Source organism: Falco punctatus (assembly GCF_963210335.1).
Source record: "Falco punctatus genome assembly, chromosome: 4".
Lineage (NCBI taxonomy): Eukaryota > Metazoa > Chordata > Aves > Falconiformes > Falconidae > Falco > Falco punctatus.
The window spans coordinates 44766921-44792486 of NC_137583.1; the positions used below are offsets into that span (position 1 = coordinate 44766921).

The 25566-nt window shown below is 52.9% G+C and overlaps 3 protein-coding genes across 5 annotated transcripts; 2 read left to right on the top strand and 1 right to left on the bottom strand.

The window, feature by feature from the left end:
• Positions 1-161: 161 nt before the first annotated feature.
• On the bottom strand, positions 162-11714 carry ABHD8 (abhydrolase domain containing 8). 2 transcript variants are annotated; one of them, XM_080385244.1, is made up of 5 exons: positions 10242-11714; positions 3799-4561; positions 3024-3194; positions 2625-2841; positions 162-2509 (listed from the first exon to the last, which is right to left on the bottom strand). In XM_080385244.1, the coding sequence occupies exons 2-5, from the start codon at positions 4551-4553 to the stop codon at positions 2360-2362; spliced, it is 1293 nt and encodes a 430-aa protein (XP_080241370.1). In that variant the 5' UTR covers positions 4554-4561; positions 10242-11714; the 3' UTR covers positions 162-2359. The 2 variants fall into 2 exon arrangements, with proteins under 2 accessions (XP_080241370.1, XP_080241371.1); XM_080385245.1 differs by having other exon boundaries at positions 3799-11714.
• An 80-nt stretch (positions 11715-11794) lies between these two features.
• Positions 11795-12685, top strand: MRPL34 (mitochondrial ribosomal protein L34). The gene is made up of 2 exons (XM_080385249.1): positions 11795-11935; positions 12094-12685. Exons 1-2 carry the CDS (start codon positions 11892-11894, stop codon positions 12395-12397), a joined length of 348 nt encoding a protein of 115 aa, XP_080241375.1. The 5' UTR covers positions 11795-11891; the 3' UTR covers positions 12398-12685.
• Positions 12686-13116: 431 nt separating this feature from the next.
• DDA1 (DET1 and DDB1 associated 1) lies at positions 13117-25254 on the top strand. 2 transcript variants are annotated; one of them, XM_080385248.1, is made up of 5 exons: positions 13117-13309; positions 17766-17846; positions 18308-18359; positions 18704-18765; positions 19810-25254. In XM_080385248.1, exons 1-5 carry the CDS (start codon positions 13307-13309, stop codon positions 19918-19920), a joined length of 309 nt encoding a protein of 102 aa, XP_080241374.1. In that variant the 5' UTR covers positions 13117-13306; the 3' UTR covers positions 19921-25254. The 2 variants fall into 2 exon arrangements, with proteins under 2 accessions (XP_080241374.1, XP_080241373.1); XM_080385247.1 differs by lacking the exon at positions 13117-13309 and adding an exon at positions 13316-13567.
• The last annotated feature ends 312 nt before the right edge of the window (positions 25255-25566 follow it).

Genomic DNA, 25566 nt, shown 5'->3' on the forward strand with positions numbered 1-25566 from the left:
GGCGAAGAAATCTAAGCTGCCTGTGATTTCTGACTTTGCTTCCCCACTCTGCCCTGCTCCTCAGACAGCCTCGCTGCACTCCAGTGTGTATCCGGGTGCACGGACACACAGATGTCTCCCCACGCCCGGCCCATCTCTCCCATCATAAAGTCGGACGCGGCTGAGAATATAACACGGCTTTACTGTATGAAATGGCACTAACATGGCGTGTGGCTCAGCAGCAGGGTTACGGTGCGTGGTTTGCCTTGGCTTTAGCACAAGCGATGTGGGTACAAGCGGCACAGACTCCGTGGCAAACAGAAGTTGAAGAGCTGTGGCCTGCAGCCAGGCACCAACAGTAGCCTGGAGCCAGCTGGGGGGGTCACGGCGGGGGCAGAGCCGTGTTTTGGGGTATGGTGACATTTCTGAGTACCCTCACTGCAGACCCTGGCCGTGCTGCGGGGTCTCCCCTGGCCAGGATGCAGCGGGAGGGATGTTGCAGAGGAAGGCTCGTGGAAACAATTTGAATCCAGGGTCATTAAAATTCTCATTATGAGACAGGTTGCGGCAGCAGCGGGCAGGGGCGGGCACCGGCAGAGGGACAGCTCTGTCCCGATGGAGCAGGGCTGCCTGGGGACACTCATCACACAGGGTCCCCATCATGCCAGGGCTGACTCTGAAGGACCCTTCCTCTCCTACCTCACTCAGTTTGGGGAGAATGATGGGCTCAGCCTCGAGGAAGGCGCGCTGCCGGTGGGTGCCAGCTCCGGTTGGAGCAGCCCTGCCCAGCCAGGAGCCCCTCGAGCCAACCTGGGGTGCCTCGGTGCGCTGCCAGCGCTGGTCGGGGTGAAGAGGGGCTGGATGGGATGGGGACCGAGGGTGAGGTTTCTGTGGGACTGGCTATTTCTTTGGTTTAGATGGGGGGAAATAAGAGGGAAACAAAGCAGGGAGTGGCTCCGCTCTTTGGGTAGTGGGGAGGCTGGGACCATCCCCCAAGCACAACATCCTCCTGGCTCGCTTGGGCTCCCACCCATCCCGGCATGGCTGGGAGCCCCCAGACCCCGTGACAGAGCCCAGGTCCGCGCTCGACACTTCTCATGTACCTTCTCGGTCCTGCCTGGCTCCGGGCAGCAGGATGCAAAGCGCGGAGGGGAGGAGATGTTGAGACTGGTGGGTTGAGTACAGAACGGTGTCAGCAGGTAACGAGCTGTTGTCTGTTGGGATCAGGCAGTTGCGGTTGGCTTCGTTGCTCCTGTGTTGCTCTGAGACCCCGTGGATCTGTACAGGAGTCATCAGCAAGGACGGACACAGTGGCAATGGCACAGTGTATTGCTGGTCCCTTGAGGGACGAGTGTGATCCCAGGGGGCATGTGGTCCGGGAGGGGGTGGTAGGTCCCAGAATCATGGAGGAGCTAGAAGCTGGGAAGGGCGAACGGATGAGATGCTGCAGGAGTCGCTATGCGGTGGTGATGGCTCCGAGCATCTTGAAGATGTGGCAGCAGGAGGGGGAGCAGAGGGCTCCACAGAAGCCAGTGCTGCAGTACCTAAAGCGATGGTGGCTGGGGACATGACTGCACAGACGGTGGCACCGGGGGACCGCGGGACCACAGGAGAGCTCAAGTTTGGCTTGTCTTCCTCATCACAGCCATGCCAGTCCCACCATGGTGGGGGAGCTGGCGGTCCTTCTGGCCATGTCCACAGGAGCAGGTCACCTCCTTGTCCTCATCTCCTGGCCGGGCAGAGATGAGCCATGCAGACCCTCCTCAGTGCCAAGTGGGAGCTGCTCAGCGCCACACGCACGGCTGCTGGGAATAACCCCTGGAGGCCAGGGCATGGGGGTCTCATCCTCCCAGCCCTGCAGATGGCTCGGGCGAGGCACCGTGGGGGCTCAGGCGAATCCCGCTGCTGAGGCCAAGGAGCCTTTTGTTTCCCCTTAAAGCAATCCCAGCTCAGCTCCTCTAGCCCTGGCCGGGAAGGTGCCAGAGCTGATGTGCTCTCCCTGAAGGAAGCCCTCTGAGTTCTTCCCATTTTGCTGCAAGTGGGACCAGTCTCCCCGCAGTCGCCCTCTCTCCGTCCCCAGGGGGTCGCTGCATGAGGAAAATAATACTACAAAGAAACAGGATGAAGACGCTCCAGCGGCTGCCATGCCGTCCCCAAGGGGATGGGGACCAGGTCTGCCATGTTCCTACTGCCGACCCTGCACACCCCTGCCTGGGGGAGCCTCCGTGCTCCACCACCAGCCTCTGATGCGGCCGGGAAAGAAAATCAGCTGAGCTCCCGGCGAGGGCAGCCTCTGCCGCACCCCTCCGCTCTCGCAAACCCCTCTCCGCTCCGAAACATCTCTCCCATCGGAGCAGCCCGGTCACCATGTCCCACCGCCTTATTTCTTCTCCCCTTGCCCGTCCCCAGCTGGTGTCTCGGGCTCCCACAGGACGAACTCGTGGAGCAGCGTGTTCACCGTCTCAGGACACTCCATCATCACCATGTGGCTGCCCTCGTCAATCACCTTCAGGAAGGCAATCAGCAGGATCTGGAGGGAGATGGTGGCAGTGGCAGGTGTCAGTGCTGGGACAAGCCCCCTGCCTGCATTGCTGCGTGCCGGCAGGCAGACCCCAGCCCTCACCCAGCCCCACTCGGTGTCGTACCTCAGCCATGCGCTGGTCCTCCTCCACCGGGACGAACTTGTCGTGCATGCCATGCACAAGGAGCACAGGCACGGCCAGCTCCGCGTGGTAAACCTCGTCGCCCTCCGGCCAGTATTGGCCGCTCATCATGGCACGCAGCACAAAGGAGGACACGTTGAAGGCATTGCCTTCCTTCAGCAGCTGCTTCTCTTTGGCACCCTGGCGAGCGAAGCCAGCCCTGCGGGATGGAGCCGGCACAGGCAGAGGGTTAGCCCAGCACAGCGCTCAGCATCAGGGGGACAGGAGCATGGGGGATGCCGCTGGCAGGACACCGTGTCCCTGCCCGTGGTGGCTGGAAGCCAGGTTGGCTGGGGACCTTCCAACCCTTCCCAGCGCCGCGGTGCCGGGATGGCCACTCACTTGAGGAAGCTCCAGGCCAGGCACGGGGACAGGCAATGCAAGACGCAGGTGGGCATGTTGAAGATGGAGCAGAGGCTGGGCTCCAGCGCTGTCGGGCCCCCTCCGTTGATCATGATCACTTTATGGACCAGGTCTGGGTACTCGTGGGCAAGGAAGGTGCAGAAGGACACCCTGCGGGGAGAGACAGACATGGGGGCCATGCTCCAACCCCATGGCACCTGAGAGTGCTGCATCCCAAGGCAGATTTCAAGGATCCATGGCTGCATCCCAGGCTACGCCCCCTTGTTTGACCCCTGCTCCCCGTTTCTAGAGCAGGGTAACTACAGCAGGTGCCCTGCAGAGCCCGGGAAGAGGAGTTCAGCTCGGGATTTCACTCCCGTGCAGACCAAAGCAGGGTGCTTGGACCCGCTCGGGTGCTCACCAGCCTGGACCAGCCTTGTCCTTCTGATCTAATCCTGGCTTGGAGCCCATCTCTAGCTCCCTCTCCTCCCAGGGCTGCTCTCTGCACTGCTTAGTCTCCACCTAATTGACTTTCTTGGGCTTACTCTATTTATAGGCTGTGTGTTGCCAGCTTCCCTGCTGGAGGATGGGCCCTGGGATTAGCTGGACCCAGGAATGCACACCCCAAGAGGATGTAGGAGATCAGAGCTGAAGGATAAACCCAGAACAGGAAACCTCTGCCCCTGAAGCGCAGGATTTGTTGGGCATTTGCTGCTGAGAGGATGGGGGGTGTGTGAATCTATCCCTTCCCTCCTGGGACCCCCTGGTCCCTTACCCATATGAGTGTCCTATCAAGATATTCCTCTTCTTTGCGTAGCGCTTGAAGACAGCCCTCATGTCCTCCGCCAGCGCGTAGAAGGTGTACGCGGCGGCAATTTGGGGAGCTGAGCTGCAGCCATGGCCGGCCAGGTCAGGAGCCACCACTTCGTAGCCCAGCTTGGTAAAGAAGTCCAGCTGCTCCTTCCAGATGTCCAGTGAGCCGCCCACGCCGTGGATGAAGAAGAGGACCACGTCACTGTGTGTCCCTTTGCAGCTCGTGATCTGCTTCTTGCAGTCGATGTTGACGACTTTCTTGGGTTTACGCTTCCGACGCTTGCCGGGGGCAGTGGCTGCTTCCCGTGTGCCGCATCCCGGCGTGCCGGCAGGACCCTGGGCAGGAGCTTGGCCAGCCAGGTCAGAGAGCTCCAGCTCCATGGTGCTGTTGGGTTCCCCCAAGCTGTTCTGGCAGTGCAGGATCTCAGAGCGGACGGCGTCCCCCAGGTTCTCGATCACCAGCTGCCCGTTGCGGTAGACGGTGATCTTGCGCTTGCAGTGCACCATGCCCCGCTCTGGCCCCCCAGGCTGGGTTTCCTCGGGCCCCTCTGGGGCTGGGCGGTGGGGTGTGCTGTGCCTGATCCGCAGGATCCTCCCTGGCTTCACCTCCATGAAGCTGTAGCCGTTGCTGGACTCAACGCTGTCCAGCGGCCCCACGGCGTTTGTCGTCTTGCCCATCAGGCAGCAGAGGAGCCCATCGGTGATGCTGTTCAGCATTATGCTCCCTGCAACAAAGGCGAGAGGTGGGGGCAGGAGAAGCGGGGTTAGTCGGGTTAGTCACCAGCTCCAGCACCCAGTGGGGACATGCTGGGGGTCCTGGTTGTGGAACAGGGGACCAGGGACAGCCCGGCCCCCCCTGCTGCTTTGCTGCCAGCCTCAGGCAAAGGCACAGCAGCACGAGTGAGGGCTCTGGGGATGCTTTGGGGGGTGAACGTGGTGCTCCCCAAATGCACAGCCCTCCTCAGCCACCTGCACGTGGGCTTCTACCCATCCAGCTTTGTCTGAGCCACGTCCCTGTCGTTTAGCCAGTGCAGTGTACACTGGCCCAGCAGAGGTGAACTCAAGTGGCTGCAAACCGTGCAGTCCCCAGCATGCAGCTGTGGGCCTCCGAGAAGGGATCTGCTCTGGCCAGGGGAAGGAACACGCAAAGAAAAGCCTGCTTGAAATGAAAATGCTATTTCTGGCACCAAATATGGAGCTAAGGAAAGATTCAGCTATGAAAATGCATTATTTATACTGATTAAATATATATATGTATCTCTAGCCTAAACCACCGATACAGATAGTGAAAGATGGAAATTACAGGGTTGGGAGATGAAGGTTTTAATTAAAGCCACTCCACAAACCAAGGCTGAAAATAATATAGCAAGAGAACCAGGAGGCGGGGGAGCAATGACCCAGCACCCACTTCGTGGGTGGGAAACCCCTCCCCACGTCCCTATCCAGCACCACAAGGGCTGGGGGGATGTGGCATTGTCCTTGCTGTCCCCAAGGCTTGTTCCTTGGCATTTGCTCTTTCAGATGTGGCTTTGGGAGAGGACTGCGGATGACGGGACCACCAAACCTGGCTGAGAGTGAAGCCAGACCCAAGCAAAGGCAGATGCAAGGTAGGAAAGGCTGGTGGCACTGCGGGCGCTGGTGCTGGGACCAGAGCCCAACACCATCCCGGTGATGCCGAAGGTGGCTGTGGAGGAGGCTGCGGAGGTCCTTGCTTCCCCTGGCTGGCAGCCCGATGCACGTTTATTATTGATGAAGCTAAACACAGTGAATTATTGATGTCAATGGGCAAAGAGAGCCGGAGCAGGCACTGCACAGAGGGGCTGTCCCTGCAGGAGGGTCACCGGCTGCCCCCTGAGCAGTGGCTACAGGCACTGACCACAACCCCTGTGAAGGGGAGAAGGAAAAGTGTGTTCCCGGGGGGAATTTAATGTCTAAATCCCAGTGGCACTGTCAGGAGCAGCCCCCTTAGCTGCTCGAACAACCCCTTCAAGTGCAGTGGGCAGGATTGCAGGTGCTTTCCTGGCAGACCACGCGAAACCGAGCAAGGGATGGAGGCAGGCTGGGAGTGCCAGCCTCGCTCTGCAGCTTTTAACGTCCACTGCGCCTAGGGAAGCCAACGCTGCGCCCTCCTCAGAGACCCCTGTGGCCCCCAGCGTGCCCAGCCTGGCCCCTGTGCACTCCTGCGAATGAGATGGGCTCTGCCATGAGCTGCTGGCCGCTGAGGAGCCCAGGCACACCGGCCGCAGCCCAACATGCGGCTCGTGGACTTCCCCAGGCAAAAACAGCCTGTTTGCTCCAGGCAGGCGATCTGGGTAACGGTTCCCTTGGCAAAGCCGGAGCGGCTTATCCGGGGAGTGCTGCCAGCTCTCAGGACAGCAGCCAGCCTTTGATTCTCGCCCGGCTGTCGGGGACAGTGGCCCCGACTCCCACGCAAACACCATGCGAGGCTCTGGGTGCTGAATTGTAGGGACTGGAAATGCAGCAGAGCTGGTCCTGGGCACTCATTCTCTTCGCCACTGGCTGGAGAGCCCCCCGGGGGCTCCCCCCGATGCAGGGTTTGCCCTCAGCTGCCTGCAGTCTGGTGCCTGGGCTTGCACTGGTGATCTCTCTTCTGGACGCAGGCACACCCATGCAGGATCTGGCAGCACCCAGAGCTTTCCAGCAGCTCCCTGCTGCTGAGTACCATGCTAAACAGCTGCGTCACCCACTGGGTGTCCTTCACTGCTCTGGGAATGGACCCATCCAAGCTGATGAGCATGAGGTCTCAGAGCCCTGGCAAGGAGAAGCCAAATTGGGACCTGCTCTGCGGAGCCACATTTCCAGATGGGTGATGAGCCCGAGGAGCTGGGCACCAGACTGGCTGGAGCCCTGGCTGGAAGATGCCCAGCTGCCTTTGCACTGGGACGGGCATGCCGCTGCTCTTGCCACGCTTCTGAGCACCAGCTCGGTGCCAGGCTTGGGCTGCTTTTGATCCCCGAGTGGCTCTGACCTGGGAATGCTGAGCAGGGAGATGGAGCAGGTGGAAAACCCAGGGGTAGAGGGGAAACTAAGCAGACCCTGAGCCTTGCTGTCCCCATGAGCACGACTGCGGGCTCTCTGCAAGCTCTTCCCACGGCTGGCAGGGCACATCCTGCCCCTGCACTGGGTATGGTCCTCCCACCGCTCAGCCTGTGGGACCTGGATGTGTTTCTGCCTCTGATTTCCATAAAGCCTGGCTTTGTGCTGTGCCTCCATCTCGCAAGGTACTAATGATCTCTGTATGGATTATAAACAGGACTTCTGGCTAAACCACCTCGACATTGATTAACTTCTCAGGATTAACTCAATTAGTCCATCCTGTTCATTTCCAGAATTGATTTGCTGGAAGGCTCTGGTGGTCAGGAGCTCTGCAGGCAGAGCCAGGAGCCCAGGCTTGGGCCACGGAGCCGCCCTCCAGCATCATTAGCTCTGGGTACAAGCCCAGATCCTGCTGCAAGACGGGCAATTCAGCAGAGATTCCTCCGCTCGGATACACCCCGGCTGGAGCTCGTGGTCCGGGATGTGGCAGTCCCTGCTGGGTATCAGATGGAGAAAACACCACCCAAATCCCATCAGCGAGCGCGTCCCAGTCGAGCCGTTCAGTGGGTAGGTGAGAAACGGAGGGACGGGAGGCTAAGCGACTCGATTCAATGTCAAGCTTCATCCCAGGGGCTGGGAGGCAAAGTGCACCCGTCTCCCACCTCCCACGCGTGTCCTCTAACCCAGTGCGCCGGCTGCTGCAGCCAGAAACATCAAGGGATGTTCCCTCCGTGAGATGAAAAGGGCTGAAAATGAAACCAGATGGATACGAAGAACTTTGCAAAGATGCCAGTAACCATGGCAATGAGCTGCTTCCCTCCCCACCCCCATCCCGGCTACCTTCCATTGCCACCACCCCCCCTAGAGCGAGATTTCGGCACCGGTTACATAAGGCCAGGCACAACAATGAGTCAGGCGCGGTGTGAACCTGCTGTCGGCCCCCGTGTCCCACGAGGACACGGCACAGACTTGGGAAGGCGGATGGCATCGCCCCCAGCTGATACCCGCATCGTGGTCACCCTGAAAATCACAGCTGCCCCCAGGAAACCGCTCTCAGCAGAAAGGGGATGCTCGAGGGATGCTGAGGATTAATCCCAAGAGGATGATTTATTGCCAAGGTCCAGACCTAGTCCCAGAGCACCCATGCAGAGTTCTCTGGCTTCACCCTCCCTGCCACTGCGATGAATAACCCAGCTGGGGAAAAACAACTTACTGACCTACTTTGGGCTGCAGCAACTCTGATTTTATACAACTTGATGGCACCATGTCACAGCTGGAGAAAAATGGGACAAGATGTGCTGTGGCAGGGTGGAGGACGGAAAGCCTGGTGGGGTAGCGTGACAGGCAGGCACACAGGGCTGACGCAGAGCCCATGGGGCTGGCACACAGCCTCGGGGGGGGGCGTATCAGGGCAGTGCTCACACCACATCTGCCCCAGGGGTATGACTGCAGCATGGGCACGCTCATGGCCATGCCAGGATGGGCTAGCCACACTGGCTCTTTCCTTGCCATGCCTGCAGAGGAGAGGGTCCCTGCCCCAAACGGCCTCCTGGTGCTGCCTCCCGCAGTGGTCCTGTCCCTGCTGGGTCCCTGCACACAATGCTGGGGACAGCTGATGTCCCAAAGGTCCAGGGTTCTGGGAATGACAAAACTCTCCTCCTGCTGTCCTGTCCTCGCTGGGGAGACCTTGAATTATGGGCAGGAGTGTTTCTCCTTGACAGCCCCCGGGGCAGCAGTGAGCCCGTCCCTGCTGAGAGAAGTCCTGGTAAACATTTCATCCCAATAAGTGAGCCCAGAGCATCATTTACCACAGCAGGCAGGAGTCAGCACCTGAGCTGATGGCCATGAATCTCCCTATAACCCAGCGAGCTTGATCACAGCTCAGCACCTCCATCCCCCTCCCTGCACAGAGCCCTGGACCCTCGCAGGGAGTAGCAGGGACTTGATATCTGCTAATTCCTTGCAAATCCTTGGAGGAGAGGTGCCAGAGAGGAGCATGAGATATGCTGCAGCCAGAATCCATCCTACCATAATAATTTGTTCAGCTCTAATCCCTTCCCTCCGGGGCTCACGAGTATTAATGATGATACACGACACTCCTGAGGAATGAGCAAATATTATTATTCTCTTCCCAACCTCCCCCCCCTCATTCACACTCTGCAAAGTAGAGAAACTGCAGCATTGAAAAAATACATAAAGAGAATGTCTGTTAAAGCACCGATCTCAGATACATGCAAGAAAATGTTTATGCTGCAAAGTAAACTTCCCTAGGGGGAATGTGAAAAAGCCACTTCAGCTGGTGGCAAACACCTGGATTTATTCTGTTATGCCTGGCTTCCCCATCCTGATACAATTACAGCAGCTTTATCAGGACAGTCAGGAGCAAGTAGTCAGGAAGGCTTTATCAGTGGTACAAACGAAAAACGAAGGAGGCAGCCCTGAGATCCTCAGCACAGGCAGGGATGCAGCCGAAGCCCGCACCTTCCCTGGGGGGGGAGGACCGGTCCCCATCCACGGGCAGGGACTTTGCCGAGGACGCAGACAAATCAAATCCAGTCAAGAAACGGCATGGGAGGAAAAGCAGAGCGTCTGTAAGACATACGGCTGCCTGGAGCCGTGGCTGGCTGCCTGCCACACGTCTCTTTAGGAAGGAAGAAGACCTTGAGAAACAAAAGATTATGCAACGCACAGCGGAGTAACCTGTGCCTGACCTCCGCGACCAAAATCCCACTTAACCTCCTCCGTTTTCCAAACATCCTAGATTTCCAAGAGGATTGCCCCTACTCCCACCGCATAGCCGCAGAAAAGCCGGTTGGATTCCTCCGGCAGCAAACATCCTCCAGCAGCAGGCTGGAAGAAACCATTGCAAGGAGGCAGGAGAAGAAGAAAACCCTGCCCCCTCCGCCGGGCAACGATGCGTGCAGGTGCCCCCTCGATCTCCAACCGAAAAATCCAAGCAGATTTGACACGCACATAGCAACAGCAGGGCTTCAGTCAGAGCCAGCAATCATTTACTGCAATTGCATCACAACAGAAGCCATCCCTTAAGTTATATCGCTGAGCAGCTTTTTATAACCCCGCACTCAAAGCACGCTGAATGTAACAGGGTTATTTAAGCGCGAGCAATAACGTGCCACTGCAAGGCTACCATCTCTCCTTCACTCCCTGCAAGCCCATCTAAAGCCTCTCAAATCCCTTCCCATTGTCAGCTGTAAAAAAACAAATCTTGTGGCTATTTTGCTCCCCGTGCCGAGCACCTTCCTCCCCTCTGCTTCAGGGCATGCCCTACATCACGGCTTGTGCTCTGCACAAAGGGAGAGAGAGAGAGAGAGAGAAGAGGATGCTCACCTCATTTATTGACAAGGGTTGTCAGGAGTCGAGATTGCAAATGAAAGGCTTAAATCTTGCAGGAGGCAAAGGGGGAAAGGAAGAGAAGCCCGAGGCGGTGGGTGCCTGTGCAGGATGCAGGGTACCAGCGCTGGCAGGCTGCTCAGCTTTTCAGCTCCTCCGATTACAATTTTTTTGCCTGTCTGGTGGGAAGGATGGAGCAATGCCTTCAGCTCAGCTCATCTGCTTTAGCCTGAAATCTCTCCTTCCATCTTCTCCCCACCAGCAGCTTCATAACTGAGCTCTGGGGTTTGGGGGTGCTATTTGTCCTTGTAGTCTATAGCCATAGAAAGCCCCTTAAATCCCTCCTAAAGAGGAGGGCTCTCGGCGTGACAGACAAGGAGACTTGCCAGTCAAAGCAAGACCCAGCGCAGCCCCTCTGCCCGCCCATAGGGAGCCTGCCAGGAGCTGGGGGAGCGGGAGGACTCGCCCTAGTTTTTTGCCGCTTCCAGCGGGATGAGTTACCGAGTTCCTTTTTTACATTTTCTCGTTTTCTTGCCATTCTGGTATTTGTGGCTTCCTGGAGGTCACGAGCGTGTTGGTGCCGCAAGCGTGTTAGAGCTCAGCACCGAAAACATGAATGTGGAGACCCCACGGGCCGGGGCAGGAGGGCAAAGATAAAATCACAAATGTCTCTCGGGTTTATTTCCACGGGTGTGGGTTTGGGAGGGCTGCAGTCACATCCCCGCATCCTGACGGGCTGACTTCTGGCGGGAACACAACAAACCAGTGCAGAAACCCCCCAGAGCTGGTCCCTGCTCTTGGCAATACAGCTGGGCTGGCCTCCAGAAAAGCCATCTGAAGGATTTTTTCAATGATCAGAGGACGACTGAGCCTTTATGGGTTACTGGTGACTCACCCTCTGACCCCCGCAGGCAGCCCTCCTCCTCCTCCTCCTGCTCTGTAAAACACAGATAATCGCATTTGCCTGCTTGGGAACGGGAAGTGGCTGAAACTCCCTGTAGGTGCCTTCGCATGTCTTAGGTGCTGGGGCTCTATCCATATATATATGAGCAGACAAAGGTGAGCAGAGAGTCTGGTGCCAGTTTACCCTCCACTAAGCCAGCCACAGTGCCTGCCAGAGGCTTCCAGAAATGGATGTCAGTGCTTGTTGGGCCAATTTTGGGAGCAGCCCTCTCCGTGGTGAGAAGAACAGCGGGTAGGCCGTGCAGGGAGGGCTGCGGCAGTGGCAGGGCCCTGGGCCACGGTGGTGGCAGGGCCCTGGGCCGCACCTGGCTCTCCCGCCGCACCAAATGCCGGAGCCAACACCAGTAGAACCGTCCAGGCAAGGAAGAAATGAACCTTTACAGACGGCTTTTGCGCTGCTGGTGGCGTGTGACAGGGCCGGACCCCCCCTCCGCCGCGGGAGGGCCCGGCGCTGCGCAGGCCCGGGCCCAGGCCGTACCCCGCGGCCGTTGCCATGGTAACGGCGCGGCGCGCCCGACCCCGCCCCAAGACTACAACACCCATCGTCCCTTCCGGCCCGCCGCTCGTGCCCCGCCCGGCCACGGCGCATGCGCGCTCCCCGCCGGCCGCGATTGGCCGTGCGCAGGCAGCCAATAGGGAGCGGTGTTGTTCGGAGGAGGGTGCTGTCAGGACGGGCGGAGGGCAATGGCGGCACTAGGCTGCTTTTGGCCTCGGGCTGTTGGCGGCAGGTAACGGCGGCTGGTGGTGACACCCGGGGGGCGGCGGGGCCTGGGCCGCGACAGCGCCGGCCCTCATGGCTCCAAAGAACCCCTTTATTTTCCTGCCAGCGGCAGCGCCGGGCTCGCTCTTCTTACCTGTCGTGTATTTTTTCTTTTTTTCCCCAAAGATTTTTACTATTGCAGCAAGCAGCAGGCTGCTCTTTCCAGCTCCGACCAGCCTCAGTACTCTCAAGTCCCCTGGAGCTCCCTCTCAGAAGCTGCCTCCCCTTGAAGCCCACAGGCCTCGGCCCCAGCCCCGTGTCCTCCTGGAACCACCAGCAGATCCGCACCAAAGCGCGTGGTAACGAGTACCAGCCCAACAACCGCAAGCGCAAACGAACCCACGGCTGGATCAAGCGCATCAGCACCCCGGGTGGCATCGAGGTCATCCTGCGGCGCATGCTGAAGGGCAGGAAGTCTCTGACCCACTGAGAGCCCTTCTGGCCAGGTCGACGTGGTGTGGGGCGAGCCTGAATCAAGCCCTTGGGCTCTGTTAGTGGCTCGTGCCGAGCAAGGCTGTGCCAAGCAAGGCTGTGCAGAGTTGCAATGACCGCGTGTCCCTCCTGGGTCAGAAGCATGTGAACCATTGCGCCGGCTTGAGCATGGTCTCTCGAGGGCTTTGTTTAATGGCTGCTTCTTAAACTGTAAAATTATTGTTTGGTTCAAAAATAAACTTAGGAAAACACGAGGTGTAAATAAAGCCCAGTGACTCGCCTTGAACTTGCTGCGTTAATTGTTAGTGCAAAACTTAACCGGGAGAGGGAAGCGGGCTTGCTGGTGGGGTCACAGTGCTAGGGAGCCATCGGGAGGGTGGCACCGGTGTGGAATTAGGGCTGGTGGCAGAGGGAACTTCAGTTTTAGTTTACATTGGCCGCCTCAGCCGTGCCTCTCGCCATCCCGGTCCTCCGCCCCCTGCCGCGCTTCAGGATCAGGGTACTGGCTCTGGTTTGCGGAGGGGAGGACCTGCCTTCTCCTGGCTCCTGTTCTCCCAACGCTTTTAATGAACCGCCGCCTAACAAGCAGCGCTTCATTAAGGACGGCCGAGGGGAACGGAGGCACGGACTACGCCTCCCGGCGTGCCCCGCGGGCGGCGCTACATCCGGGTCCTCCAGCCCTGCGCACACACCCCACCCCACGGGCCCTCCGAACGGGCATTTCCTGCCTCAACCGAACCCTACGCACCTAAGCGCCGCCATGAATGACGGGCGTGAGGCCTAATAGAAGACGAGAACGGCGCGGCGCGGGCCAATAGCATAGCGCGGGGCGGCCAGTGGAGGCAGTGGGTGGGGTGAGGCGCGGCGGCGGGGGAGGGCCGGCTCCTCACGGCTGGCGGCGACGAAGATGGTAGGTGCCTCCCGCCCCCCGCCCGAAATGGCGGCACCCCCAGCCCGGGCCTGGGAGGGGAGCGCGACCCGGGGGTCCCGCCGCCGTTGCCTCGCCGGCCGCGCTCCGCTGCCCCACCCAGCCCGGGGAGGAGGGAGGGCCCGCGGCCGCCTCCGGCCCTGCAGGGCCCGCACCCTCCGGCGGCCCCGCCCGGGGCCTAAGCGGGGGCAGGGGGGCGAGGGGGCTGCGGGGGCCCGGGCAGACGGTTGGGGACCCGAGGTGGGTGGTGCCCCACCCTCTGGAACGGGGGTGCGGGGGGCCGGGGTACCCCAGGCCGGGGGTGTTGCGCGTCCCTGCTGACAGGGGGGTGCGGGCGGTTGCTAGGCCCCGGGCCGGGGGGGCCCCGCACCCACGGGGGTGGAGGGCTTGTAGCACCCCAAGATGGCGGGGCTCCTCACCCCCAGGGGTGGGGGATAAGGAGAATAGGGGCACCCTAAGATGGGGGCATACCCCTTCTCTTGGGGTGGGGTGATGAGGGGGGCTGGGGTGCTCCAGGCTGGGGGGTTTCCCTGCTTCTAGTGTTTGAGAGGGGGCTGTGGTGCTTCAGGGTATGGGCTATTCCCCACCGTGGCTGGAGGGTGAGGGCTCCCACAGGGCGTGGAGTCTTCCTCCCACTTGGGGATGGAGGGCTGAGGGCAGCTGGGGCAATACCAGGGTGCGGGGTGTTCCCTCCACCTCCAGGACTGGGGGGCAGAAGAGGGAGATGGGAGCTCCTCCGAGGTGTGGGGTGCACCCCTGTGCCCCAGGGCTGATGTGCACTTGGGGGGCTGGGGGTGTGTGCAGGTTTTTCAATCCTTTCTGTGCCTCCTAAGCAGCAACAGGCACTTGGTCTGGTGCCTGAGTGTTCGGTGGTGACTGTCATAGCCAAGAGGCTTCCAGTCTCCCTCCTTCCGTTTGTAGCAACGTAGTAATTTTTGGAGAGAGTTTTCCTTCTGCCCCTTCACAAGCTTGGGAGCCAAGGGAAAAACAGTGGTATCCCTGTGGTTTCTGCATACAGGTGTACCACGGCTGAGAGCTTAGGTGGCCATTCCCAAGCCTGCGTTAGTTGTTTACCTCTAACCCATGTACACGTGTGCGTGCATCATGCTGGGCCAGAGCCCTGCGTTCAGTGTCTGTGTGCTGGGCCCTGGCAATCTGAGCGTTGTTACTGCGGTTCCTTTCTAAAGCTGAGAGTGGGCCACAAACAGGTGGGGGTTTTTCACCTTTCTGCTTTTAGATGAGGACTGTCATCTTCCTAGGAAGCTGAGCACCCTTGTTGACACAGGAACAGTAGATGCGTATCTTCACTTCCTAAATCATAGAAGGAACCAGCGTGGTCTTCTGAAGTTGCATAATTGCACTTGTTTCAGGTTTTTGGGGTTTGCCTTTCCCCAAAGGAAATGAGGCATCTGCTCGGTTTGGGTGCTGGTTTTTCATTTCCATGCAGAATGCTCCATCAGCTTTGCTAGCTTGGCCGGGGCGCGCTTTCTTTGGTTAAAGAGTGGCAGAAGGCACGCAGGGGGAACGTTTCCTCATGTGACATTACCCAGGAGGTATGACTTGGTGTGCCTTGTGCGATAGGTGTGTAAACACAGCAGCGACCTGCCGGGGCTTATTTATCTGGTGCCCTTGGAGCAGATAAGGATCATTGCACTTGGAGTATTGTCTAATTATGAATATCCAGGAATATGACTCCAGGCAATTCCCCTGAGGGGGCCTTTTAGACGATCTCCGAGATCTTATCAGCAGATAGCTGCAGAAATGTGCACGTATCCAGCAGGATTGTTGGTGGGATGGTCTGTGTCACTGACAACCAGACTTTTCAGTTGAACTGGCGATGAGTGCTGAACGTGCTGGCTGAAGCCTGGGTTGGAGAAATGTCCGTCTCGTGCTCAGCCATTTTAGTGTCCCTGTTCTGCTCTGGCAAAGTTACGCCAGAGCAGTGGGCACTGCTGGCAGGGCTGGAGCTGGCCCACCCAAGTTGGCCTGAGAAAAGGAAAGGTGGTGGCCAGGAGCCAGGGTTGCTCGTGGCTGTTAAGAGCCGAGGTCTCCAGGTGTTGTCCGAGTGTAGCAACCTTCCTGCTTGCCAGCCTGCACTTAGCTGCAATAGATCCTGCTTCAATTGTTTATATTATGGGAGGGGAACCCCACATTCGCCATTTAAATTGCATTTTGACTGATAATTTTAACAGTATTTTTGCAGCTTCCTGAGTGTAAGTCCATCTGCTGTCAAAGTCTGTTAAAAGACCACGGAATCCCTGGTGAGAGCTGTGCGCCTGCTTATCCAGCCTCTTTCCAGGGAAACATGGGCTCTGCTAGACCAAATCCCTGTCTGGCAAGGAGGGAATAGTCTATTATGAAGAACTTGGGGTGAGCTGCAGTTTATTGAAGAGGTACTTGAAGTTGTGTGCTTCTAAATAAGAGCAGTTATTTTCCATTCTTATAAGCAGTAATAAAGCCAAGTAGTTGTTGGGCTTTTGCTGCAATAAAAGAAATCAAAGACATGCCTGTCTCTTTCTGGATTAGGCTGGTGTAGCAGAGCAGGTTACTTTGTCATAAAAAGCCTGCAAATTTAATGTGATGGGAGGGTGAGATGCGTTGAAATGTAACGGGATATTTTTAAAGATCCTCAATCCTTCTAAACAGGAATATAATTAGTTCACTAATCGGTGCCGACTGTGGAAGTCAGTGAGAACAGATGAACAGAGAAATCTATGGGGGCAGGCATGGAAAGTGGTGAGCTGAGAGCACAACATGGTCCAAAACTGAGTGTTTCTGTTGTAGCAGAGCCGGAAGAACCTGCCGTAATTCCTGAGCTTGGCCACAGTACAGATGTTATGCAGATGAGCAAGCGATGGACTCTGTCCTGGAGGACTCGGGACTGAAGGCAGCGAAGACGCAGGGAAATAGTGTTGGGCCTGTGGGGGTTAAGATGGGCAAGAGAAATTTGCAATTTGTTGTTTGAACTCAAGTCTGGTATTTTAACAGATTATTTCTAAAACCAGGCATATGGGAAGGGTTGAATGTGGAAACTAGAATGTTAGTAGAGTTCTTAAGAACAAAAGCATGAATAATATTTTCTGGTTTGGCCAATTATAGCTCTTTGTTTTGAATTAAAGATGCAGTGTTAATAAAAATAATGGCTTCTACTTAAATGAAAACAACATCTTCCAGCCTAGCAGTTTTGCAGCAGTAGTGTCCGTTTATGTGTTGCTTCTAACACTGAAATTAAATGACTTCTCATCTGCTGCTTAACTGTCCTTTTAAAATTGCTTATAAACAAGGTGATGTATGTCCTGGAGTAGAATCCTTCAGTGTTCAGTCTAACAGGCTTTGAATCTTTAAGCAAGTATCATTATGATAGAGCTAGCTGGCCTAATGAATTAGAAGGGATGTCTCAGGATCTCTCTGTTCTGCTTATCGCACAGGTACATCTTACATTTATTACCCACCTTCTCTTTAAAGACATTGCTGGGCCTCTTTCTTTCTCTCTGCTGTGAGGAGAGGGGCTCCAACACACTTTTAAGCCTGGTTTTCTCCTGATCCCCCTAATGTTCTCCTTCCACCCTCCTTTGGAGATGGGAATTCCTGTTTCATGCTGCTACGGCTTAATTAAACTGAGAGGGCTCTGCAGGGTTCCCCCGGCTGTTTAGCAAATAGCTTTGCTGGCCTGTGTGATCAACAGTTTTGTTGTGAGTGGTGATCTAACCACTTCCAGCAATACTTGGGATTTTTTTTTTTTTTGATGTACCAGTAGCTTTGTCGGGTGTAGGAATGTGATCCTTCAGAAAAATAAAAATAAAGTTGGGTCAGGCTGATAAGCATGCAGTAAGGTTTGGGCTTTTGGGGCTCTGTAGGCTTTTATTGCTCTGTGGAACCAGCCTTGTTCTATGACAAAGAATGGAAACTGGGAAAGTGAAAGAGCAACTAGTTTGATATGGTGTAATGTTCAAGGGCTTCAGACATCAGCGTAGCTGCAGCAGAGTTTCTCATGTGATACCGTGATTTGTGCTGGCAAATTACTGTGAAATCTGGTCTGCTTATCAATAGTGTTTGTACCTGTGTGGTGCAAATCTTCCTTCTGTCAGAGCTCACCCAACTGGACACCCCCCCCCCATTTTTATTTTTTTTTTAATTTTAATTGCCTACATGCCAAAACAGATTTAACTAGCAACTTTCTGACTGAATTACTGAACTTTGAGGATATAACAAGCCAAATGCAGAAGTTGGGGGTTGGCTTACTTCATAAAAACAGTTTGGGGTGGGTTTCAATATCCCAACAGGCATCTCCCTAGCTGGGACCTGGCAGCATCCTTCAGTTCCTGCTGTTGTCTGACCCAAACAACTCCTTTGAGAACCAACACAAAGCAAACAACCCTCAGAATATCACTCTTTCTTGCTTCACCTACTTCTTTCTTTGTATTCTGTGTCTCTTTAGGCAGATTTTTTGAAAGGATTACCTGTCTACAACAAAAGCAACTTCAGCAGATTCCATGCGGATTCTGTATGTAAAGCATCGGTAAGTGTTGCCACATCCTGCTGCTTCAGGGGAAGGTTTTCTTGCACGGCTCAAAGGGTGCTAAAGTGACATAAACTTGAAATGAGTATTTTGTTTCTGAAAAAAACCCATGTGTGATCACAGCTGATAGTTCATGGGTTGAGATTGGCCAGGAAAACTTGCTGCTTGCTTTGGTAAGGAATGTGTCCTCACATCAGCCAAACTGCATCTGTGGTGCTTTCTTTATGTCTGTGTTCTTTAATAGTAGTCTTATGTCCTGAAAAGCATCTAAAAAATGGATCACCTTCCTTATATGTGTGTTTTAAAAAGCTGTAGCTGCACACTGTCATGTAACAGGGCAGAATATCACAGTGCATTCGTAGCCTGCATTAATGAGGGCCTTTTGGTTGGTTTAGCTGTGTTTGGGTTAAAAATCACCTTTTTGCTGTCTTTGTTCTGTAACTGTTCTAATTCTTCTACAGAATAGAAGACCATCAGTATATCTTCCCACGAGAGAATATCCGTCTGAACAAAGTAAGTCTGCCTTGCTAAAGTTTTGAGGGTTTTAATAATTTCATTCTGTTCTAATATTAAAAATCTGGCATGCACATAATCTCCTTTATTCTAAACTTCAGATAAGGTGATATTATTGAACTTGTCACCGCAGTGACTAGCAATGTATGTCTGGTTACTGGGTTTTTTATGCTTTTCCTCTATCAAATGATCAGCATTCCTGCATCCTGTCCTTTCATTAAAAAAGACTGTGCTTAGTGTGTGAAGACATGTGGTTATTACTGCACCATTTGAAAAGTCATCTTTAAAATTACCTCAGTATGTTTCTCTCTCTCTCTCTCTCTCTCTCTCTCTTTTTTTGGCAGTCATAGTAACAGAAAAGACAAATATACTTCTGCGTTATTTACATCAGCAGTGGGATAAAAAGGTATGGTCGTGTTTTCTTCATATTAACGTTTTTGTCTCGATTTGCTGACTTGGGCTAGTTAAGCTGTATGTTAATCCCAATCAAAATGTTGAAGATTTAATAAAAAGAAAGTGTGAACTGTACTTTAGCAAAAAGATAATGCAAGGAGGCTGTCTCCGCACAACACTTCCTAAAAAAAATAACAACAACAAAACCAAAATACAAAAAAAAAAAACAAACCAACAAAGTGCAAACAGCTTTTTCTTCCATTTCCAAGTAAGGGACGTTAACTCAATGCTTACTCCAAAACTTGAGAGTCTGCAGTTACATCTCCTGCTTACTGCTGTTTTCCTTAATGACCTTGGCAAATTATTCTCCCCGTGCCTCAGTGTCTACTTTACAGCTAGTGTAAAGCTGCTCTTACCTCTCAGGACTGTTAGGAGAAGACAGATGAGCTTGTGCAGAATCTGAATGCACTAATGAGGCTGTGTAAGTACCTCGGGTACAAAATCACTCCTCGTATGAGGATCACACAAGTTAGTAGGCTGTAGCTAGCGTTTGAGACTAGGAAACTGGGATACCTGGGTTGGGAGTACTCGGAGCAAGGTGATGACTTGGGAGTGGAGATGTCGAAGCAGTGAGTGTAATCATGAGCAGAGGTTGCAGAGGAAGGCGGAGAGAGGTAAAATTATAAGGAACCTTGAAGCTGAAAAGAAAGTATTTATATATATGATGGAAGCCTCTGGGAGATTTTGATAAGTTCAGGGACTGACTCAGAGCAGTCAGTAAAGAGGATCTTACTCACGTTTGTGCAGTATTTAAGATCTATAAATAAAAAGGGCTGAGATCAATGGTGTTTTAGTCCCAGCCTCAAATCTGAAGAACAGTCTAGAAGGAGCACCTTTTGGCTTTGGGCAAAATCCTTTTCAGTGTCTGTTCCAGCATGTCAGTTAGGTCATGGCATCTGAAAACTTTTGTAAATAAAAAACTTGTTCTACTGGCGCTAGCTCCCACCAGAACCTAAGGCTTTGGAGAGTTTCACTGTGGCTTTCTCTGTCCAAACAGAATGCAGCAAAGAAGAGAGATCAAGAGCAAGTGGAAATAGAAGGTGAGAATTCGGCGCCACCACGGAAAATCGCTCGGACAGACAGCCAGGATATGAATGAGGACACTTAAACTCTTGGCTTTCTCCTCTACTACTTTGCAGGCGCTTCCTGTTTTGTCTCAAAGTGTGTAAATTTTGCCCCTTGCCCCCATCTCTCACCCCTTCACTACGCAGCCCAAACCACTTCTGACTTTGTAGGAGCCAATGTATTTATTTTTTTTCTCTCCATTTTTTATTTATGCCGTAAAACTTACGGAGCAATGGTGGAACAATTCAGTAAATGGTGTAGTATAACCTTAGTTCCTCCTTTCTAAAAATATACATTGTCACTTCCACAGGTTTTATTGAATCTGTTACCTAACCAACCAGGTCTAGCCATGGGAGCCTGTGTAGGAGATGTGGGTTATTCCAGAACCCTTCAGTGACGTAGGCTTTCCAATTCATGTACCCGTTGACATATTCCAAGTGGTTAACTCTTCTCTGGATGTGCCCAGTCCAGCCATAAGTGTGGGGCCTTGCTATTTTTTTCCTCAAATATTCTGAAACTGGCACTGCACTAAAAAAAAAAAATCATGGGTGTCATTTAGAGTTACGTTGATCTTAGCAAACGTGTCGTCAACTTGATATATCGGTTGTATTCTTTTTGGTCTGTTCTGTAAGGGCCACCGTCGTTTGGCAGCATACGTTATTTCATGCATCAGTGGTCATGGAGAATTTAAGTGAAAGGTGTGTTGCTTTTGTTGCTCTTAAATTCTAACCATCTCTTGGTCTTGAACGGACTATGTGCAACTTCTCCGTTGGAATAAAAGGATACTCTTATCCTATTCTGAGTATTTGATCAACAGTGTGTTTAAGCACCAGCTGGTGGCATGGAGTTGGGTAGGCACCCTGCAGGCAGCGCTTGGCTGGACGAGGCTGGGAGTACCTTGGCTACTAGATCTAGTTCTGTCTCAGCTGCTGGCTCTGAGTAATGGTACGTTGTGTTTTCCTGTGATATCGGCGTGTCTGGAACACAGTTGAGGACTTGGAGTTGATCAAAATGTGAGCTTCCATGGTCTGTGATGAAGACCAATCTCTTTTGGACTGTGACAGTTCAGTGCCTGTTGCCTGTAACCCTTCACTGACTTTTTGGTGAGAGCCAAAATGGAGACCTGTAAGTCATCTACGTAGATTCAGAGGTTCGGAGACTAAAAGGAAACAAGCATCGTCACCTGAAGGGGACAGGAAAGGTGTAGCTTAGTAACGATGTCTTGTCTGCTTTAGTGTAAGAAGCTGACTTCACACTGTGTTAGTTTAAATTGTTGCATTTATAGTTGTGCTTTTTCCTCGTTGACAAGTCTTAAACGCCAAGAAATCGCACGAACGTTTTTCTCAAGATCCTGGATCAGCCTCGTTCTGAGTGGCTGCAGCGGCCGCGAGCTTTGAGGGTTTCTGCTGTCCTTTTCTCTGCAACATCCCTGTCCAGCCGGGGGATGCCACATGTTCAGGTGTGGGGGCAAAGGGAACGTGAAGGGGAAGTAAACTGTTGCTGACGACCGTATGTTGCAAGGCAGAACCTTAGGAAGAGCAGGGCGCAACTCACGTGGCGATTTGAAATGTACGTTAGGCACTGAGTTTCTGATGCAGTGAGTGAATTTAACTTGACACTGAGTAGTTTAGAACTTTGTATCTGCCTCAAAAAATGTTACCTTTTTGCTATGGCAGTAAACTCCAAATTACTGGAATGTCGTTGAAAATGCCAACTGTGTTGGTGAAGATGAAATATCCTTGGTTTTCCATGTGATTTACTGGTGATTGCAAGAGGACTCCTCCCAGAGTTACACTGGCAAGAAGTGCTCTTGTGCAAAGTGCAAGATGTCGAGTGAAGCTGCTGTGGTAGCATCCGGCCTCGCAGGGATCAGCTGAAGCTGAAACTGAAGAATCCTTTGAAGAGCTGTGAGATACCAAAAGAGGAAATGGCCGTGCAGCTGGTGGTAAAGTGTGACCAATTTGTGTGTTTAGCAAAGCTTGAGAGCTGCAGCCTTGCAGTAATGTTTGTACAGTGCTTTAAAGTTGTAAAATCCTGTATAATTCTTGATTCATACGGCAAGGTTTGAGCTTTGCTGACTTCTCTGCTAGACAGAGTGATGTACTATTAAAGAGAGTTGGCAGTTCCTTCCTGTTGTAAACCCCCGTCTTTGTTCCCTCCGTGTCTTTTAAAAATGATCTTGTTGGTTATGGGAGCCTTTGAAATACTCAATATGTTTTTAGGAGGTAAAAGAAAGTTGCCTTTTTAAATTAGCTCTGAAGTGATGGTGAAACAAGTCTTAAAAGCAACGTAACTTTGTCAGACCGGTTGGGATTTGCTTGGTTTTTCTTGGGTTTTTTTGTTTGTTTGTTTTGTTGTGGTTTTTTTTGCTTTGGTGGCTGTGTACAAGCTGTATGGATTTCTGATACCCACAGTGAGTCTTTCTGCATCGCATCCGATCTGAAGCGAGAGCTCCCTTCCTTCTTCCTCTTCCAACTCACTTTCCACGCTGCTACTGGCTCAAGAGTGCTGTCCTCGAGCTATTGCACTTTGATCCTATATTCACGTCTGTTTAATACATGGTAAGTGTATTGGGTTTGAATGTTGCATGGAAGATCTTTGCCTAACTGTGACTTCCTGGTGCCTTAGTGCATTGAAAACAACAACAAAAAAATGTTTTAAAACAACAACCAACCAACCAACCAAACCCTGGGGTTTTGCTGATCACACTGTTTGTATAATACCTAGCTCCTCTGACTTCCAACTCTCTTGTTACAAAGTGACTGAGATTTAGTGACCCTCAGGGGGTTTTTGTATATGTCTGCATAGTGGTATTTTTATTGTTTCTGTTACCAATGTATACTAAAGGTTTGGGTTTTTTAATGAAAACTTGAGATACTTGTCAGAGATCAGAACTTTGGGGTTTTTTTTAGTTGAATAGCGCATCTTTTTGCAAAAGTCATAGTAGCAGTAATGTGTTTCTTGATGTCATGGGGTGATGAGTCTGTCCAGGAGCAGCCGCTGCCAGTGGGCTGTCCTGTATTAAAGAGCACTGGAACTTGTGCCCAATGTGAGCAGTTAGATGTGTGCCGAGTAAGTTTAGAATATTAAAAAGTTAGGCACTGCCTTTTTCTAACATAAAAATACACTAGTGACTGATGTGCAGGGAAACTGAAGTTTTGGTTAGGTTAATTCTTGGTATCGTAGGATCACTTTTTTAGGGGAGAAGTAGTAACAAAAAAATACGTAAGAAAGGATAGACTTTCACACCTTCTGCGACTCCGCGGCTGAGGGAGCAGGTAACTGCGTCTGAGCAGCAGATCTGTGTGTTTGGGTTGATGGATTGCTTCCCGGGTCAGGTTATTTGGTCGCGGTCTGTTCAGTTGGGTCACGCTGGCATGTTCAGCCTCCAAGGTGTTTCCTGTTTCTGTCATTGGGAGTTTTTCGCGTTGCCCTCAGTGACCCGCTGTGCGTTCGCTGTCGCCTGTGCTTTGAGTGTGTGGGGGGGACCTGCCAGCGTCGCTTCCCACGGGTAAACACCAGGAAGTGCAAAACGCAGCAGAATGTGTGGCTGGAAAGTTTGGGTTTGTCCAAGGCTGTGGAAGGCCGCTAGCAGAGCTTACAGAGTTTTTGCAAACACATGCAAAAGTTTTTGACAAGCCCTGAAATCACGTTGTGCTGCAAAGAGCAGCGAGCGGCTGCGACTCAGCCTGGACTGGGGCTGTTGTGGGTCTAAACTCTTTACCATGGGAGTATTTAAGGTGTGAGCAGAAGTTTTTAGAGGTATTTCACTACCAGGATGCATTTAGATGTGTTTCACTGTAAAAGGACAGGCTTTTAGAATAACCTAGGTACGTTAGATCTGATTTTTAAAGACAAAAGAAAAAAAGACTTGTTTTCTTAGTTTTCTTAGCCTTGGCAAGAAGTGAGGCACCAGCAGTGTTCTGGTTCAGGTGCTGGGGTGCCCATCCCAGTGACTGTTGGGAACTGGTTGCTGAGTTGGGGTGTGATGAATCCAAAGGACACGCTTCACCCGACCGCTGCTTTCGGTCACCCTGGTAAATGTGCCAAGCTGTTAGTGAGCTCCGCGTGCACGCAGCCGTTCGGGTTGTACCCACCGCCCTGCGTGGGGAAGGCGGCGAAGTTGGCTTCGGAGTAGGATCGGCTGGAAAATGGGTTTCCTTCCCCCTCCAGTGCGTGCCTTATGCAGTGCGCTTGTCGGTGCTTGGACTGTTTCCTGTGAGGCAAATGCTGAACATGCTGGATGTTACTCTTAAACTTTTCACTCTCTGCTGGGTAGTTAGAACAGGTGTCGCTTCAAAGCTTTATTTTTCAGCGAGCTCCTCGACACTGGCCTTAAGGGCAAAGACTAAGCAGGAATCTTGGATTTTTTTTTTTTCTAGCACTGCAGCTGTCAGCTATGTTACCACTTACTGTTTCCTGGCTTGTCTGTATACCACTAACTTCGGGGTTTGTTTTTAGGATTTTTTACAAAGACGTGCATATCTATAATAGGAAAACAAATTAGTTTTCGTGGATTAATGACATCAGCCTGGCAGCAGAGGAGTTGTGCAACACGCTGACCGTGACCAGAGGGGTTCTGGCTGATCTCTCAGTCTCAGGTGTTGGTTTGCATCTTTTTGGTGTGTAACAGAGTGGGAAATCCTTTTCTTTAAGGCAGAGAGGGTTGCGTTTACCTGAGAGCAGCTAAGGTTATTTTGGGGGGCGGCGCCGAGGATGTGCTGGCCTCTGTGCCCAGAAGGGGATATTGCATCATGGCTCTCGCTAAGCACAGACTGACCTTCATGCCGTGCTGACTGCGCTTTCGGCTCTCTGCTGCTGGCTGGCAATGCCTGTGCCCTGACAGCGCAGAGTGCAGCCCTGGGCTCTCATCTAACAGCCAATCTGAGGTGTTTGCCACTCGGAATCACCCACAAAGGCTGAGTCAGCAGCTGCCCAGGTGGGCTGGCTGTGCCAGCTGACAGCTGACTTATGGCTCTAATGGTTGTGTCCAGCCTGTGCTGAATGACAGTGGCTTGCAGAGCTCATCCTGAAACGCGCGTGCTGGCAGCAGAGTTATATTTTATATAAAAGACGTGTGTCAGCTTGAGAGTTTAATGTCAGGGAGGAAATAGGACTTCTAGAATCTCATCTTTTTTTTAACTGCTGGGGAAAAAACCATCTTCTAGATACTGAAAAGACTGAAACTGGCCTGCAGGGAAGAACATCCTTGTAACTGAAACAAGGGAATGAAATACCAGCTTTCAAATTCTTCTTGGAGATTCTGTTTTTAAAGGCAAGGCTTTCCTAGCGTATCCCTGAATGTGAAGACCTAAGGCTCCCTACGTGTGTGATTTTTAGAATTAGGTTGTTCTTGGAATTCTAAAAAAAAAAATAATCTTACTTGCTCTCTTAATGCTTTTTGGAGGCATCTGGGTGGCTTTAACCTTTACGGTAGAGTTCCAAGATTTGCTGATGTAAGCCTGAAAGTAAGTATTCAGCTGGCGAGATCGAAGGGCAGCACTGTTAAAACTCGACCCTATTTCAAACTGGGATATTTTTCGTATGGGAGGTGGCTGGCTGAATCATTCGGGTGACACAGGGCGAGTGGGCATGCCTGTGGACCGTGGTGGCAGACGAGGTTTTCCACAGTTTGTCACCTGCTCTCCCCAACCAGCTCCTCGGCAGCGTTCAGAGGCGAGACATGGCC

Coding starts and splice junctions, on each gene's coding strand:
- ABHD8 (XM_080385244.1), bottom strand. CDS start 4,553: ATGCTGAACAGCATCACCGATGGGCTCCTCTGCTGCCTGATGGGCAAG. Junction 3,195..3,798: donor TTGATAGGACACTCATATGG/GTAAGGGACCAG, acceptor CTCTCCCCGCAG/GGTGTCCTTCTGCACCTTCC. Junction 2,842..3,023: donor CTGGCCTGGAGCTTCCTCAA/GTGAGTGGCCAT, acceptor TCCATCCCGCAG/GGCTGGCTTCGCTCGCCAGG.
- MRPL34 (XM_080385249.1), top strand. CDS start 11,892: ATGGCGGCACTAGGCTGCTTTTGGCCTCGGGCTGTTGGCGGCAG. Junction 11,936..12,093: donor CCTCGGGCTGTTGGCGGCAG/GTAACGGCGGCT, acceptor TTTTCCCCAAAG/ATTTTTACTATTGCAGCAAG.
- DDA1 (XM_080385247.1), top strand. CDS start 13,337: ATGGCGGCACCCCCAGCCCGGGCCTGGGAGGGGAGCGCGACCCGGGGG. Junction 17,847..18,307: donor ATTCTGTATGTAAAGCATCG/GTAAGTGTTGCC, acceptor ATTCTTCTACAG/AATAGAAGACCATCAGTATA. Junction 18,766..19,809: donor ATCAGCAGTGGGATAAAAAG/GTATGGTCGTGT, acceptor CTGTCCAAACAG/AATGCAGCAAAGAAGAGAGA.